This window comes from Lissotriton helveticus, chromosome 10, assembly GCF_964261635.1.
Source record: "Lissotriton helveticus chromosome 10, aLisHel1.1, whole genome shotgun sequence".
Taxonomy (NCBI): domain Eukaryota; kingdom Metazoa; phylum Chordata; class Amphibia; order Caudata; family Salamandridae; genus Lissotriton; species Lissotriton helveticus.
In genome coordinates this window covers 233,341,899-233,360,032 of record NC_136071.1, presented here as the reverse complement: position 1 = coordinate 233,360,032, position 18,134 = coordinate 233,341,899, and the positions used below count along the sequence as shown (strand labels likewise).

The 18,134-nt window shown below is 40.8% G+C and overlaps 1 protein-coding gene across 4 annotated transcripts in view; it reads left to right on the top strand.

Moving 5' to 3' along the window:
* LOC144785133 (vomeronasal type-2 receptor 26-like) overlaps positions 1-6,835 on the top strand; it is a 79,563-nt gene extending 72,728 nt beyond the window's left edge. For all 4 annotated transcript variants that reach the window (XM_078664215.1, XM_078664214.1, XM_078664216.1 and 1 more), the window contains one exon: positions 5,802-6,835. In XM_078664215.1, coding sequence (XP_078520341.1) covers positions 5,802-6,697 — 896 coding nt within the window. In that variant the 3' untranslated portion in view covers positions 6,698-6,835. The remainder of the gene's footprint in view (positions 1-5,801) is intronic.
* Positions 6,836-18,134: the final 11,299 nt, after the last annotated feature.

Below are 18,134 nucleotides of genomic sequence, written 5' to 3'. Positions count from 1 at the left end.
ATCTCACCAATATCAGGTCTAAGACCATAAACAAATCTGTAAATAAAGTGGCTCATATCTTTTTCATTTAATTTTTCATAGCCACTGTACTGTTTGAAAACCAACAATAATCTTTCATAAAATGAATGAACAGATTCCTTTGGCTCCTGATTTGTTCTGTCAATTTTAACCCAATCAACTTCTTTTGGAGGAATCTTTTCTTTCAACCAGTAAATTACTTTGTCATACAATCCCATGACTTCTGATGATGGAGCACCTGTCACTTTATCTCGGGCTGGTTCAACCTTTGGCTAACTTACAGCAATTTTACATTCTGTCCAAAGATCTGATGGGACAACAATGTCAAAGAATCCATCAAGTTCAATCCACAGAACATTTGACACTTTAATGAACCTTTCCACCTGTCGATACCATTCCACAGGCTTTTCTCTCAGCCGAGGAAAATCATTTGTGAACAACAAAATGTCTTGTCTTGACCAGGGAACATGAACATAACCACCACCCGCTATTTCTCTCATTGGGTACTGATTAGCCATCCTTTCTCTTTTTTCTTCTTCCTTTCTCTTTGTCCACTTCACTCTCCATTTGCTTAAGTCACCCAATTTTTTAATGTACACAATCAAATCTTTTATATGCATAATTCTTCCCATTGCATTGAAATTATTAATGTCATTTTCAGTGAAATCCAATCTGTAATGTTTTCCCAAATTCTCTTGCCTGCTCAAATCAATTTTTCTGCAGCCAATTCTTCTAATTGATCATATTTGTTTTTCATTTTCCACTGTACACTCTTACAAATGAACAACAATTCATCATCTTGATAATGCTTCAAACTGTCAGGACCAATTGTGCCAATAATTAATTCCTCTAAATCAGATTTTAGTCTCGCAACATCAAGTTTTGAGGATGAATCTGATTTTTCAACACTCTTTCCTGGAGAATCAACATCTGACTCTGCACCCATTGGTGTTCTGCATGATGATCCTGGATTAAAACTTAAATCAGGCATCATTGTTTTTTCTCGATGAATCTCAGTTAATTCTGAATAAAAATTTTCAGCCACTTTCTGAATTTCTGCATTTAATGGAATTGTTAAACCTGGCTGTTTAATTTCTCCTTGATCAAAAACAGGCTGAACAGGACCAATAGTTACTGGAACTGTTACTGCTTCCAGGCCTTTAGTCAGTTGTCGAATTAATTCTTCTTTTGATCATAAATGTTCTGCAGTATTTGGAACTTTCTCCTCTCTGCCAGTACCCATTAAACTTCTGGAGGGAGTCTCATTTTTAGAAAAAGGAGTTTCAGATAAAATTCAACTTTCACCAAATACACCAGAATTATTTCTCGTTTCTAACTTTTCTGGAGTTTTAAAAGATTCAGAATTATTTGGATATAACCTGGGTGATTCTTCGTTTAATGGAGGTGCACTTGGTGTGGTTCCTGTAGAAACCATCGGAGTAGACCATGAACAAGCTGGTTTTAAGGGAGTCTGTTTTTTATTTGTCATATAAATTTCTTCTAAAACTGAATCTTCTAAATCTTTTTCTTCAATATTATTTTTCTTTTTAGTATTCTTTTGACCTGGCATTTCAGTAATCATTTCTCTCACTGTGTAAAGACTATCACACATGTCTGCCTGTCTCCATCGACGCATTCTATCCTCATGAGTTTCTCTTTTAAAATTTGATGATTTTTGAGGTCTCTTTATACCACAACTTTCTCGTTGTAATTCAAACATCTCATCTTCCCATTCAACTAAAGCTTCAAATTGACTAGGTCTGGGTCTTGGCACAAGAGCCATCATTTTTTCCCTCAAGTTTTTCAAAATTCTCATATTAAATGAGCCATCTTCCGGCCAAGCTAAAACACCGTCATTTTTGGTATAATCCATCCATATATCAAACCAAAGGCAAGTATGATAACCATATTCACCTTCCATATAGGCTGCATGTGTTTTATATTTATGAAGTAACTTTCCACCTCGAGTCATAATTTTCTTGTCAGGTGAAAGTACATTTTTCAATTTCTGAAGCAATGTAAGCCTATTTTCCTCTTTTTTGTAATAATAACTCATGTTTTAATCAAATTCGTTTAATTTGAAACAATCGAAAATGTTTCCTGGTTGTTTCGCTAACTAACCAATCCGTGCGCGAAACACACCAACAAGACAATCAGGTTGAGCTACGTCACCACCTTGCTCAACCAATAGAATTGTTTGCCTTTCAGAAGAACCAATCAGCTAACAGCTCGTCAAAATCACGTGAGCCAATCAGTGCGCTAGCTGTGACGTATGTTAGCCAATCACAGCACGGACCTGTGACGTACACAGCCGCTGCAGCTTCTCGTGTCTCACTCTTAGTGCTCACCCCTCCTTCACAAAAACTTTTCACAGCGCCATTTTAAGAACACTTTTTCAATGAATTTTATTAATGACAACAGAAAAACAAACCATTTGTCTGTTTCGCTAAAATAAAGTGACAGTTTTTACAAACATACAAGTATTCTTTTGCGTGGAATAGACGACGCTATTCTCACAGAATATACATTCGCTGATAAAGTAAGACTACTCTACCCTTCAATCAGGTAATCATGTACTCGTTTCCCTCTGAATGCACATAAAGTAGCAATTCAAAGTTTGACTCAAACAGAATTACAAAATCATTCACGCACTTTCAAATGGAAAGTTTCCCTAATCACACATACATGAAATCTTTGGTAAGACTTTAACCAGCCATAGAAATCCACATTTGCCAGTAAGAATAGACGACGCTAGCTTACCCTTCACTCAAGTTTAGATACATTCTACTACTCTTTTCACAGTGAGTTATAAAGCAGGCTCTTAGTCCCTATACTCAAAAGCTACAATTTCATAGACAACCTTCACTATACATTCTACCATATACACCTAGAATCCCTAAACTTGTGTTGTACGCCCACAACACTAGTGATAACAATATCACTATTTTGAAACAGAACAAATGCACTGTGTAACTTCACTTCTTGTTACACCACTCAAATGCCGCGGCAAGCTAGGAATTTTCACACTGCTGGAAAAAACCTTTTGACTACATGTAACATGTGAACAAACTCAACATATGTTAAACATCGATCCTATGTAATTACCGCGTAGCATGACAGTTACCATAGCAACCGTTCCTTCTGCTACCAGGGAAATTGATCCAGCGCCCATATAGAAAATATGTCATAGCAGCACCACCCTACTCTATAATACTCACCATTAATCATAAATCACTCACAAGGCCCATAAATCAATAATGACATATTTTGAGCAACTGAATCATGTGGCCTAATTAATAAAACCTTATCTACAAACTATATATACATTTATTTACAACTGCGGAATATTGACTTTACCATAGACTTATAATTCTTCATTTAATTAAGCCACACAGGCGATAAGATCAGCTGATGGTAACTAAGTTCTTTAAATAACAAGGCCAGAATGTGTTTCCAAAAAACTTATTTATTAACTATTTATTCAAAAGAAGTGCATTTTATTAGAATCTTTTTATTTAAGCAGCATTGGTTTGAGGAATTGCAAATTAGACAAGCAGTTTCCAAGCAGAATCAAATTGCATTTTTAAAGAAGAATAAACAGTTTTTCCATCACCTAAACCCTATTTCCCTGTCTAAAACTCACTTCACCTAAAATAAAATTTGTAAAGTCTTTTAGCACTGTTAAATCTTACGTGCTCCAAAGAAGTCCGTCAGCACGACACGCCCATCTGGATTTGGAAAGCGAGAAGCGCCCTCCTTTCAAAGGGGTCAGTTTGTATACCTTTCCTAACTAACTAATCTAAGTAAAAGTATACTTTTCACAATTGAGCAAAACGCTGATTGGCTGTCGAGTGACAGACCACAGCATGTCATCACATATTTTTTTTGAAGCCCAGTTCCGACTCTTTCTTAGAGTCTATTGTCCCTTATTTTCGAGTCACGTAGCTTCCTCCAGCTTGCAACATTTTAAAACTAATGTGCGTGACTTCCTTAGCTTGACAATCCTTCTGCCGGTTCCTGACCTTGGTCAAGCCAACCAAGGCACGAAAAGTTCACTTATTTAATCATGTTTGTATTTTTTTCTTTTTAAACAACACAGCAGAAATTTTCCACACTGGGCTCTTGCTTTCACTGAGCAGGATTTTGCCAGCTGCATAATAAGACGTACTAGGCCTCAAGCCTCTTTCTTTGCAACTAGTATATAAACAAACACAAAAGAATAATTAATGCAAGAATTAGAAGTCATTCTGTTACCCACCCACCTTTGCTAATTAATTAACCCATTAATCTATGTTACCTAGCAGAAGCAAACAAAGCAACAAAACAGACTTGTGCAACATTTAAAACGAAAGACAAAACATGAGCACACAGAAATAAGCACATGCCATTATTTAAACAGCCGCATTTAATTCTGACATCACGATAGACAAAGTTCATTTTATTATTTCTCACATGCAAGCACTTTGCACATAATGCACAGGTATGAGCACACATATTAGTTTCCCGCGTGTATTGGTCTTCAAGTTACTACATTCCATTTTGCAATTCTCAAATAGCGATTCCTTAAAAATCGCTATTTGAGAATCGCAAAATGGAAATTACCTACATATGCCCCTCAGTCTTTAAATCTTTCCTAAATTGGAGCTCCATTCGCCAATCCTGATGGATATGAGGATGCTCTTTCAGATCCTGGGAGCATATATGGAAAAAATACGCTTCACTGTGCTGATTTTCTTTTTTACACTTTTTACTCTGCAGTCTGAAGGAGTCCTGGCTGCGGCTCCAAAGATGGTGAGCAAGATAAGATGGTGTGGGGGTTTGTAAATGATCCCCTATTTAAAAAAGCTAGTTAAAAAAAGAATCAAGAGTAATTGGTAAATATGTCAGAACAGGGAGGGAAATTAGAGCAGGGCGGACGGAGGAATCAAGTTAAGGTCACAATAACGGTCAGGTAATCGAGCTTCTAATTAAAAGAGAAATGTTCTTATATTTTTTCTGAAGGGCCCAACTCTTTTCCACATCCTTAATCACCCGGTAAAGAGTTCCACAGTGTGTGATCCAGACCTGTGAATGAATTGTGTAACGCATGGTGCATTTAGATATACAAAATGGCGACGACGCGCCCCTGCAGCTTGCCTGAGGTCTGAGGGGACAAAGAGGCTAGAAACCCTGGGGTGCAGCCTTAAATGTCCGGCCAGGTTCCTACTCCGCACCCCGATGACGTCACCTGACCCCTCAGTTCCACCCCCTTCTTGGCCCAGGAGGAGGCTCAGGCCTGTGGCGCTACTAAGGGTGCACCTCCCCTAGGCGCAGGGTGGGGGCGCCTGTTCAGGCTTATCTCTGGAATCTCTTGAGCACTGCCAAATTACATATAACTTTCTGAATTTATTTTTGGACTGAAATGTGGGTATGTGGTGCAGCAGGAGTGAAAGAGCAAATGGAAAAAGTGGGAGTCAAAGGCTGACTGAAGAGTGCCGTTAAAGGAGCCATGTGTGGTGGTAAAGGGGGGTACAGCCAAGTCATGGTGGATCTGATCCAGGGTGGACATGTGAGTTAGAGCTTGACCAGCGGCAGAAAGTGGGAAAGGAGCTAACAAATACTGCAGACCTAACAGGATTCTTTTTTCAATACTTTTTTGTTTCAGCATAAAACTTTTGGTTTTGGAAAATATGGTTTGAAGAGAGCCATATCAATATTAAGCCCCCAGGTGTTTTTCAGCTTTCTCTGTTTTTTGTGGACTGTGCATAACATTCTCTCTTTCATTCTTTTTCTATTCCTCCTAGACATGGAAAACTGCATAAGGTGCCCCAAAGAACAGTGGCCCAATGAGATGAAGGACACCTGTATTCCAAGGACCCTGGAGATTTTATCCTATGAGGATCCACTGGGCGTCGCATTAGCCTGTTCCTCGGTCCTGCTTTCAGTAGTAGGAGCTGGTGTTCTATGGATCTTTATAAAAAACCATCACACAGCTCTTGTAAGAGCCAACAACCGAGACCTGAGCTACATCCTCCTTATTTCTCTAATACTTTCTTTCCTCTGTTGTTTAATATTCATTGGCCGACCGGTGAAAGTAACATGCCTACTGCGACAAACAAGCTTTTCCATTGTTTTTACCATCGCTGTTTCTTCGGTTCTAGCAAAAACCATCACAGTGGTGATGGCCTTTAATGCCACAAAGCCTGGCAGCCAGCTTAGGAAGTGGGTTGGACCAAGACTTGGAAGCTCTTTAGTCATCGTCTTATCTCTGGGAGAAGTTATCATATGTATCGCGTGGATCATCCTCGCCCCACCTTTCCCAGATGTGGACACCTCTCAAATGGGGAAGATGATCCTGCAATGCAACGATGGCTCTGCTATTGCACTATACCTTGTTATTGGCTACATTGGATTTTTGGCTCTCTTAAGTTTTCTATTGGCGTTCTTTGCCAGGAGGTTGCCGGACTCCTTTAACGAGGCTCAGCTCATTACCTTCAGTATGATGGTCTTCTGCAGTGTGTGGGTGGCCTTCATCCCAGCCTACCTGAGCACCAAGGGCAAATACATGGTGGCCGTGGAGGTCTTTGCCATACTGGCCTCCACTGCAGGACTGTTGGGGTGTATATTTATTCCCAAGTGCTACATTATTTTACTAAGATCGGATCTCAACAAGAAAGAGTTTCTTGTTGGTAAAAAGTGAATAGTTTTTCATAAACTAAAATATAAAATAAAATCTAGCTAAAATATTGGTTCTTACATATAAGGCAATAAGCATTCGCTTCCATAGTATATAATTGTGAACAGTCTGATAAATAAACTTAACTCTGACAAATGAAAACTGTATCTATTAATTGACCTAAACTCCTAACGGTCCATTAAAGATGGCTTCATTGTACATGTGCCCAAATGACCTTGCCATCTCTTCTTATCACTGAAACTCCAATGAAACCCAAAAATATACACACACTGAGATCCTCATCTTCCTCTTCCTAACTGACCTTTCCTGATCTGAGACGAATCACTTTGCTTCAGGAAGGTGCAGTGCTTACATGAAGTTAATAATAAATACGCTTGCATTGGAATGATTTAGAAGATCTGATGGTAGTGTGTGTTAGCCTGAACAGAGCTCAAAGTGATGCTTGTCTGTTTTTTTTTCTGAGTGTGAGCACATTTCACCAGTTTCTGTGCTTGTTTTATCTGCATGATGTGTAGGTGAGTTTTCTGTTCTGCTCCACCGCCAGCAGAGCTGAAGCCTCCTGCCCTGTGGAGTGTGGAGCTGTGCAGAACTAAGGGAGAAAGCTTTGTCAGTCTGGAGTTAGGAGTTGGAGAGAGAAGGAGTGAAAAGCAGGAGCTGAGTTTGTTTAGATGGTGACCTTGAGCACGCCCCGTAGAGGCCGAGCAGGCCAGCTCTTAGGTAGAGCACTACCAGGGACCTGTCCCGGGATTACCCTTAGAATCGCACCTGAGACAAGACCATTAACAGTGTTTCAGTGGCCGCCCTCTCTTCCACAGTTTCGGTGCTGCTGTTTGAGGAGTGGACTTACTCAGGGTCCATTTAATGGCAGAACAAAGGCAAATGAGTTTCCCGTTATGTTTGCTTGATGTGGCCGATGGGACGACAGAGAAAGAGAGGAGCATCTAAACGAGTGGGAGGGTGGTGGAACAGACAGAAGTGTATTTCCTTTCACAGAGAGCAGTAAAAGTGCACAGTATCCACAGAAAATGTACTGCCATGTAGGAGGTCCAGTCCAAGGACAGTATTCACTGCACCTCAGAATGAATTTGACCAAATGAAATATTGGAATGAGAGAATGTCACCATGATTTATGAAATAAAATACTGTACGTGACAATATGATTTTTACACTGCACTACAAGGGAATTGCATTCCAAGATGGTGTCCTTTTTTAAACATACTCAATCTTTGTTTTTACCTGGAGCTGAATAACTTTCAATGATTCATAAACCCCCAATAGTACTAAACATGAATCCATTACACTTATGGGAAGATAAAAAGCATGAGGTTAGGCAGTATCTCTCTTTCTAAATTATGCAGTCACGTGTTTATAAGTTAAATAAAAAATAATGCTTTACACCCACTCCAGGGGTGGGCAGTGTTTTATTAAAGTGCAGAATAATGCTCAGAATGTATGTGCAATTTGCAGTTTTTATAGAATAAAAGGCTTTCAGGTATAGTCAAGGTGAAATAACCATTATATAAAACATAAGTTCACAATTGAAATGTATATTCCCTGCTTTCCTCTATTGGTTAACATATGGGTTCCATTAGTTTAGGTCAACTTGACCCGAGGTAACAGATAAAGAGACCCCCCTTCTCCTGTTTCATGTCATTAGGTAAAAATAGGATTCTATTTAAGTCATTTGCTGACTGTAGACCATAAGGGGTTCCATACTTACGAGTACATAGTGACAATTAGTAAAAGTGAAGGCGGGGGTGCTGGGATATATCTCTTAGCGAAGTCTTCAATCACTGTTGTACTGATATATATCACAAGAGGCAGCAGCAGGCATAGGTGCGAGGGAGGGCGACCGGCTTAAAAGTGGGCCCCATAGTTACTGATGACTATTGAGCATTCAATGTGGTGGGACATAAGTGGCTGTCGATGAAACTGGAAAGGTGTTTGGTGTAAATAGTGCCCTGAATTACATTAAGCAAGACAACAAACTAGAGTTCCTGTAAGGCGGTTTGTGGCCGCTCTTCTTTAAGAAAACTTAATAAAAATGAAGCAAATTAGTGTATTTACAAGCCTTCTTTTGAATTAAAATGGCTCCAATGCCATAGGTTTTGATGTGGCACTCTTGAAATACTGCAACCCTTTCATGGTGTGGCGAAGAAGCCTCCCTCTCCCAGGGATGTTTTAGGTCTTCCTTCTCCAACACGACTTCGAAAAACATTCATCGCAAAAAGTGAAGAATTGTTCAAGGCTTTTTCCCTATATGTGCTAAAAAGCTATTTGATGTAGTTAAAAAATCTGTGTGTGCAATTTCACATGGCGTAATATTTAAAAAATGCATGTAGCTTTTTTCTTTACTTCCACAAATCATTTTGCTTTCATCTATACCGCTTACCTCTGCCAATAGTAGAATTTAAGTCTGGAGTTTTTACAACAGACTCTACTTGGAAAAGCCATGGTGGAAAAATAAACTATTACACAGAATTCACAATCGGAGGCCATAGACAGCAAAGTAAGGCAGAATTTAAATGTTCATTCTACAGAGGTACCCAGTGGCGGCTCCTTTGCTAAGGTGGAGGAGCGCCGCCCCACTGCTCTCGGTGCAGTTTAAAAAGGAAAAATAAAATGATAATAACGCACAGTTAATGCAGTGACTCAGTTGGTTTGTTAAATTCGGGGCGGGCTGTGCTGCCATAGCAGGGGGGATGAGTGGTGGGTACTCTCTAAGTGCGCCTGACAGTTTGGCCAGCCATCTTGAGCCAACCTAACAGTCATGCACAGTTAGCATGTTCTCCACCCAGGCTGTATATAGCCTGGGTGGAGAACATGCTCAGGCTCCCAGTCCCTGTCTGAGCGCCAAGCTAGGGTGCTCAGACCAATCAGTACACTTCTGTCATGCTGGTGACAGCAGCGTCGTGATTGGCTAGAGGAGTCTGGGATCCCAGGTTCTTCCTGCTGCCGGGAGCCAGCAGAGAAGAAGACGGTGGAGAAGCAGTGACCGGCCGTACCCAAGTAAGTGCTTTTTTTTCTTTTTCATTCCTCCCCTCGCCCCCACCCACCACTCCTGTTTAGTAGCAGCCGCCACTGGAGATACCACATAGTTTACAGTAACCTCACAGTTTAGATGAAAGATTATACTAATATTACATGCTCATTCCTCAGACAGCAGTACTCCTAATGTCATAACATTTTATGAATATAGTTGTTGACGAAATGCCCATACACGAGTTACGAAATTAGAAGATAGAGCAGGAAGTGGCCTCTAGCACCAATGAGACTTTAGTAATGAGCATTCCAAACTCACTGCCAGTTTTATCAAAGTTTTTGGTCACCCTTGAGCCACGTAAGGTAACGCAAGGGCAATGCAAAACCTAGATGACATTTACCAAGCCATACAAAGTCACCTTGCCTGGCCCTGCCTGGTTGGTTAATCTGGAATAATGCAAGGCAACACAAATTGCTGCCTTGCGTTACACTAAGTGGTGGGGGTGTTACATGTGTGAAGCTTGGGTGGAGTGTGGGCATTCCCATGCATCCACCCATGTATTCTGACTCATTCGCGGATTTACCGACACTAGTAGAACTGGGATTGCATTAGAATTATACACTTTCACACCAGAGGCACAACAAGGTGAAATATCTCTTATTTCTCCTTGTTGCTTCCTCTTTTTAAGTGTGCTGCATTCTGGAGTCTGATAGGTTGTACCACGTTGGCAACATTTGGAACAAATTTGAAGTAATACTCCGCCAGACCCAAGAATTACCTATCCTGCTCTTTGTCAGTTGGGGAAGGTGCTTCACTGATGGAGACCTCCAAATCGACCTTGGGACTTATTCCATCACCTGATTTTGTATCCTTCTAATATGAAACTAGCCCACCCCCAAGCTTACATTTTTCCTTTTTGAGCGAAAGACCTAACTAACTCTGTTAAAAAATTGCCTCAGTGGAGCATTATGACTCTGCCTGTCCTTCCCATACACTAATGTGCCATCCTGAAAAAACATCAATCAATCGATCTCCTTCAACACATCCTTCATGAGTCTCTGGAAACAAGCAATTGCGAAAAGCCAAGCTAAATAGCAGCCTCATAAATCTGATTGCACCCAGGGGAGTGGCAATCGATCTGACAGAACTTGACTATTCATGCGACCGAACTTGTTTGGAAGCAGCTGAAAGATCCTTCACACTGAAAACATAAGTATCCTTAAGCATATCCAAAGCCTCCATCATATTGAGTAAAGGCTGACGATCAACCCAAATGCACTGGTTTAGGTGCCTGAGACTGACACATATTCTCAGCTTTTGTACCATTCTCCTTAGAAGCCAAAACTAAAGGAGCCAACTGTTCTGAGTATTCAATCCCCTCAATAACTCCTATTTGTAGCAAATTATCTAGTTCTGCCTAAGATTGAGTACCCTCCTCACCATATGAACTATAAGCTTCAGGGTATTCTGTATAATAATTCTGTGTCTGAAGTCCTTCAGAAGGACAAGTCAACCTCTAAATACATCATGAAATTCTTTGACTATGTCAACATCTTCTCCAATATTTGCAGACAAAAGGACTTGGTAGGTGGAATTGGGATTGAGGGTATTCCCTAATTCTCTCCAGTGACTCCACTCCAGAAGATTATCACCACGTTTGGCAACGTAAATCTTTTTCACAATCTCTTTCCCCCTGAAATTAATGTTCATTACTCTAGATTTATGTCCGGTGGTAACAATGTAATATTCACACACCCATACGTCGTTCCCAATTCTTATTCCCACTAGAGTAAAAGGGAAACCTGAATTAGACAAAACCATGATATTTTTCCCACCAATCTCAATTTTACATTCAGGCATATTGATATGTCTCTTATCAGTTACTCCATCCATCTGTTTGACACTCACAGATGAGGTTACAACCTGTAAAATGGCTTTTTGACTTAATTGTGGCATTTCAGTCACACCATGTATCTTGATATTCTTACACATGCCAGACAAACGCCCTTTTTTTGCCAGAATAAAAAAAAAATGTTAATTAGTTTTTGCTTAGAACAAACATGAGACCAATTCTTTTGGTATTGCAATTACAGTGATGCATATGAATCAAATAGCATACAGTACTATTCCAAACATTACAGTCAGGTCATATCTGGAATCATTCTGTTATCGGATCGCACCCCCCAACACCACATTTCAAACCTCCCGGCTCTGCACTCCCTTGGAAGTACTTCCTAGAGACGCCAAACAACCAGACACCGCATTGCCTCAGCATGGATCACTCCTGACAGTTTGTGAGAACCACATGAACCCTGCGCCGCTATTCTACATGAGTGTTCACATTCAACTCCTGGTTTTCAGCATCTGTAGTTGTAGTATTCCTGTCCTTGGTGGCTATATATATGTTTTGTACATCGCCCATAAATTCTTTGGCATACTACGTGGTGGGAGGAGGTCACTGAAATTCTCTGTTTGCGTGCTACAATACAACATGTCAATCGACCATTGTGCTATCGTAGGGGTCGGGTCTCGCAACCAACACATCGCTACCCTACGCTTAGCTAGCAGCATCCCCACATCAACCAGCCTACGGGCTCCTTTTGGTATCATTTTGGAGTAAGCACACACAACAAGGAGCAATAGAGGGAAGAGAACCAACCAGGTCGCCCTCCACTCAAAAGTCAATCACAATACATAAAGACCTGGTCTGTAAGACGCCTCTTTTAAGACCAAACAATATAAAGCAGAGGTCGGGATTCATAAAATGTAATTCCCCTATACGCCTCTCTTTTACATAAAGAGGTAGTAACCAACCGCTTTTTTGCCTTCAATTTAAAGTAAAAACCGTTTTGACAAATGGCAGTCACCACATTTTGTTACCCCTGACCAACGTACAGGAGGGTTAGTGTGAAAGGTGCATAAAGTTCTGAACATCACAATCAAAACAAAACCAAAAAAAAATTTTGAAAAGCATGATGACCCCTCACGTGCGCACCACCAATCGAGCTCGCTGGTTGGTACTCACCAGCTGTGCCCACTTTTATCATCATTGGTAGTCATCTTGTCTTGAAAAATAATAAATATAGTGTCCAAATCAAAAACAATAGGTGCTGTGAAGTGAAAAAATCACATCCCACGATGCGACCATGTGAAGCTAAAATTGAAATAAGTTGCACTTTACTCGATGCCAACTTTATTGTTCACTTGTGCACTTATTCAAATTAAAATCGGTTGCCTATCATGCATACTGCTTTATACTGCGTCGACAAGTTTCATTGCCACAATAATTTTAGGGCTATTTTTTCAGGGCAAACAAAGTCGCCTGGCACCAGTACTGGACACTTAAATAACTTTTTCCGGGGACCTAAGTGAGCCACCGTTCTGTGTACCAGCTCTATCCTTTTAGGTCACCCAAGAGGCTCCGTCTGTGAGTCCTCTCGGTGGATTAACATTCAGCTGTAATATCAATCGCCTGGGGCCTCACGGAACACTTCCTCTCATCCCACATTTTTTTCAGATTTTTGATTTTATTGTGATGTTTATAACTTTATGCACCTTTAACACTAACCCTCCTGTACGTCGGTCAGGGGTAACAAAATGTGGTGACTGCCATTTGTCAAAACGGTTTTTACTTTAAATTGAAGGCAAAAAAGCGGTTGGTTACTACCTCTTTATGGAAAAGAGGCGTATATGGGAATTAAATTTTATGAATCCCGACCTCAGCTTTATATTGTTTGGACTTAAAAGAGGCACCTTCCAGACCAGGTCTTTATGTATTGTGATTGATCATTTTAGAGTAACCCAGCAGTGCCAGTGCTGACTCCGGAGAGAAGGCCAGCTCCAACACCTGTCCCAGTTCCTTAAAAACGAAGTAAATAATTAGCAGAAAATCGACCAACATTTCATTGCAGCGTTCACAATCCGCCCCATCCCTTAAGCCGTATCTACGTAATCTTTCCGGGGTGTAGTATACCCTATTTAAATATTTAAAGTGAATCAGTCTGTGTCTGCCATTCAAAGAGATTCACATTGTGCTGTCACAGCAGTATGCCCACATTGCTCCGTCTATATCCCTGCCCAGATCTCTCTGCCATGCCAGGCGAGCTTTAGTGTAGTGGTTTTCCCTGTAGGCCATGGACAGCCTGTATATCTTAGACACTATCCGGGCCGGCGTTTCTGTTTTGATAACATAGGATAAGGAGGACAGCTCCGGCGGCTCCGCCAAATCACCACCCAGTATATGCAAAAATGCTTGCCGTGTTCTATGGAACTGAAATGTAGTAAGGGGGGTTGCTACTGTATCATCGATCTCCAGCTCCTCCCAACTGTTTGCAGTGTCACCCTCGAGCAAGTTCCCGATTGTCCGCACCCCTATTGAATTAAGCGCTCGCGTAACCCCCCCTTTCCCTGCAAAGGGGCAGCCAGTGACACCAATTAAGTGATGTGAGCGGGGAGTACAGTATGGCACCCGCCTGCAGCTTCAGGAGGGGGTGCCAAGCATGTGTCGTAGCATTCACGGAATCTAATATCCCGGTCATGCGATCCCCAGGCATAAACATCAGAACTGGCATTAGGCAGGGGAGGCCACAACTTTCATCTTTTGCCACAATTACGACAGATAGAATTACAAGCATTACTACTTGAGTTGTTCATCAAATGAGTAGGACTGCCACATTTAACACATTTGAACTTAGAATTTGGATTTACTTTAGCCACCCCATCACACATCATTTTTGGACTAATCTCTTGTTGTCATCACTTATGTCCTTTTCCATACTCTTTCTACAGAGTATGTCACATTGACAAGCATTTCTCTGACCCACCCCGTGCTCCATACGTTCTACTATACCCACTGCTTTCTTCAGATTGGAATTTTAAGCTAATAGCTTTTCTTGCACTTTGGTATTATTAATGCAGCACTCCAACTGGTCTGGATGAGAGAATCGGTTAAATCCCCAAATTCACAAGTTCAGGCCAAGCTTTTTAGAGAGGCTACATAGTTTCCTACTTTTTCCACCTTGTTTTGGGTTCTAGGGAAAAATATTTCCATAACACCATTTATGTATGGACCAAAATATTTGTCTAACATTAAAACTGCCATCCCATATAAACATGTAGGCTCACCATCACTGCTGCCAATAGAAATTCTGTCCAAACTTTCATAAATATTGCTCCCCTCTATGCCTAAATTGTGGATGGACACTCCTTGCCAAATAAAGTTTCTTAACACCAATTGCAAAATAGTACAAATCAAAGAGGCGTTTTCACTTTTTCTAGGACTATAAGTGTTCAACTGATTCAAACAAAAACTGTGGGGTTTCAACATACTGGCAGCAGCCATTCTTCTGTGTACTTGTAATAATAGATCTAAAACAACAAACTAAAGAAATTGACTCATAAAATGAGCTAAAGTAAGAAACAAAATGAATAAAAACCAGTAAAACAACAGATCTGAAATACTGGTTTAAAATGTTGGTTGTCCTTGAATAATATCAAACTACCTGAAAGTTAGTGCTCAAATGCAAATCAGCTGTGCTTAAGGATACTAAAAGCAGCTGAAATCAATGAAGCTATCCTCTACCAGAGAAATTCTTAACAATGGTATCAAAATCATAAGCAGAAACCTTGAAACAGGGCGAATCTAGGCGATCCTTATAATGCACACAGACACCGTTTCAAGTGGCTTCTTATTTATGGGAGACTACAAAGCGTCACGTGGCAACTCCACGACCAACGTGGCCATGTAGGGCTAGAGGCAAAGGTGATCACAACGCGCAGTTGTGGTCTATTTGCTGAGGAAAAAGGTGGATCACATGACCTTGAGACGTAGAGCGTGACCTCACAGACCGCTGCTACAACATCCGTGCTGCCAGTATGCAATAGTCAAGTGGTTTAATCCTGCACACTTGACACCTTGGAGATCCTCCAGGACTCTGCAGTCGTGAGGCAGAATCCTTCACATTCGGATGATGCTGTGAATGTTGACTATAAACTGACAGCAGATGCATTAAAGTTTTTTCAAAAAGGTCTGTCGAGTCATTGCAGATAGGCTGGGTTCTTGAGGGATATTGGTGGATGACCTGCCCCTCGACAGGTAGCTCGTCACCAATGTGGACTCCAGTCAAGTCAAGACAGATGTGATTTTCAAGCATATGTATTCCACCAAAGGATTAAACACAGCCTTTCTCAGCCAGTCATCGCAGCAACCTCCTCAGCGGTGAGCAATGTCCTTTCCATTCCATGGTCACAATGCTACCCATACAGAGATGGGTCATGTATGGGTCATGATTAAGATGGAACACAGATCAGAGCCAATCAGATGCAGATTACAACAGATTCCTGGTTTTTTTTGTATATTTTTTTTTAGAGAAGTACATGTCTCTATATAAACAATACATCAAAAAAGAGAATTAAACAATACATCAAATTATGGCCACACAATAAATTATTATGAAATGTTAACTTCTCAGATTTCAAAACACATAAAACTTAATACAGAAACCACTAGATACAATATCTGAGATACTGATAAAACCTAGAAAGGAAGAAATATGAAAGGTGGATATGGGAGGAGATGATTTACAACAATAGCTTCATTTTGTTCAGCAAATTATGTACTTATTTGCCGCAGCACAAAAAAACAACTCGCGCACTCACAAAAATACTTGCTTCATTAATATTTATGAGGCATGGATCCTTTAGGGCTTTCTGCCACTGGCTACGAATTCATGGATCGAATCCTCAGAGGCACAGTTGACCTCCATCACTGCATTCGCTGAATGCATTTTTTTTTTAACATCCACTAAATAGATTATCTCTGTCCACTTCAGGGAGATCCTCAGGAGATAATATTACTTAATTTGATGCCAGTAAATTTCATGATTTCTGAAGGATGACTGAGTATGTTGACAGTGCTAGGATTTGAAATGTTCACCTATAGAGTTCAACAGCTGTCAGTAGTAATGCTTGATTGCCTTAACCTTTCTGACTCGCAGGATTAGGAAAGGGCTCAGGACCAAGAAGGAGTTTTGCAGATTGATATCTTGCCTTGTTCTGGCATCATTTACAGAAGCAGGCAGAATATACCTGGCTCTCCCCTGAAGGAAGTGTGGAGCTGAAACTTGGGCTGCATAAAGGGACTAGAGAATCATTAGATTCAGAGTCAATGCCAGCCATGCTTGAGGGGAGGAGACTTGTCCAACCCAAGGACCCACTTCCTGGGCTGTAGATTTAAGGTTCCTTTTTTATTTTTTTCAAGTTTTTTTATAGTGCGAACATGACCCTTACGGGTATCAGAGCGCTTTACAGAGTTTCAGCATGAGGATCAGTAGGAAAATAGTAGTAATACATTCAATGTAAATTCACTCAAAATTAAAAAACTAAAAAAGAAAATAGAGTCTTTGTTAGGCACAACATTTTGTCATACATCAACGTTCCAGGCAGGGATGAACAGCCCGGTGGTGAAGTGGGTATTGCGCGGAGGAGAGCATTAGGTAACTAGAATAGTTGATTGTGTGGGGTGACTGGGGAGATAGGAGACGTGATCTAGGGATATAGAGAATGAGGAGCGAGTTGTCTGAATGCAGGGTGCGTTCCTTGTTAACTTTTGGTTTGTGCTACTTCATGAGAGATGGGACTAGTTTCTAAAATCCCACATGATCTCTTCAAACCATTTGAAAGCTTGGTTAACATTCTTTTTTTTAACATCTTTTTATTAACTGTTTGCTCAATTGACCATAAATGATAGTAGTTACAGTAATTCGTACCAAGTTGACCATTCAGTCTTACCACCATATGCTTCCGGGTGGACATTAAAACATCGATAGTATACATTTCAAGAGGTACAACTCCTACTAGTATATACATACAATTGGCAAGGTCACCCATTCGACAAAAACAGAGCTGCACTTCCATGTCTTTATGGGTGATGGTCCTCATCTCCCAAGCCCAGTCTATACTGTCGCTATAATGACCATATTCCCTCCAACTTTTTAGCGCATCCTCATCCTTTATTGACTGTCTCTTCTGCCCTTTGGCACCAATCCAGATCTCGTTCCCACTCTCCCAGTGTTGGAGAAAAGGGCGACCCCCACCTCCTTGCAATGTTCCTTTTGGCTATTCCAGCCGCTAAGGCCAGCCAAATTCCTGTGTACCGGGGCCAATCGAAGTCACATTTAATCATCAGGAGGAGCAATTTTGCATCCATAGGGACCAGCACACCTGAGACGTTGGACAGGACCTCTGTAATCTCCCGCCAGTAACTAGCTATCCTCGGGCATTCCCACAAGATATGGAAAAAGGTGCCTTCTTGCTGATACCCTCTTTGGTTAACATTCTTAAACTAAAAAATAAAGAGAGCCCACAAGCTTTCAAGGCCCAATAGCTATTCCGGTCCAATATATACTTTGCATTCTTGTAGTAGAAGTCCTAAATGCATAATGGAATAAATGAGACTTA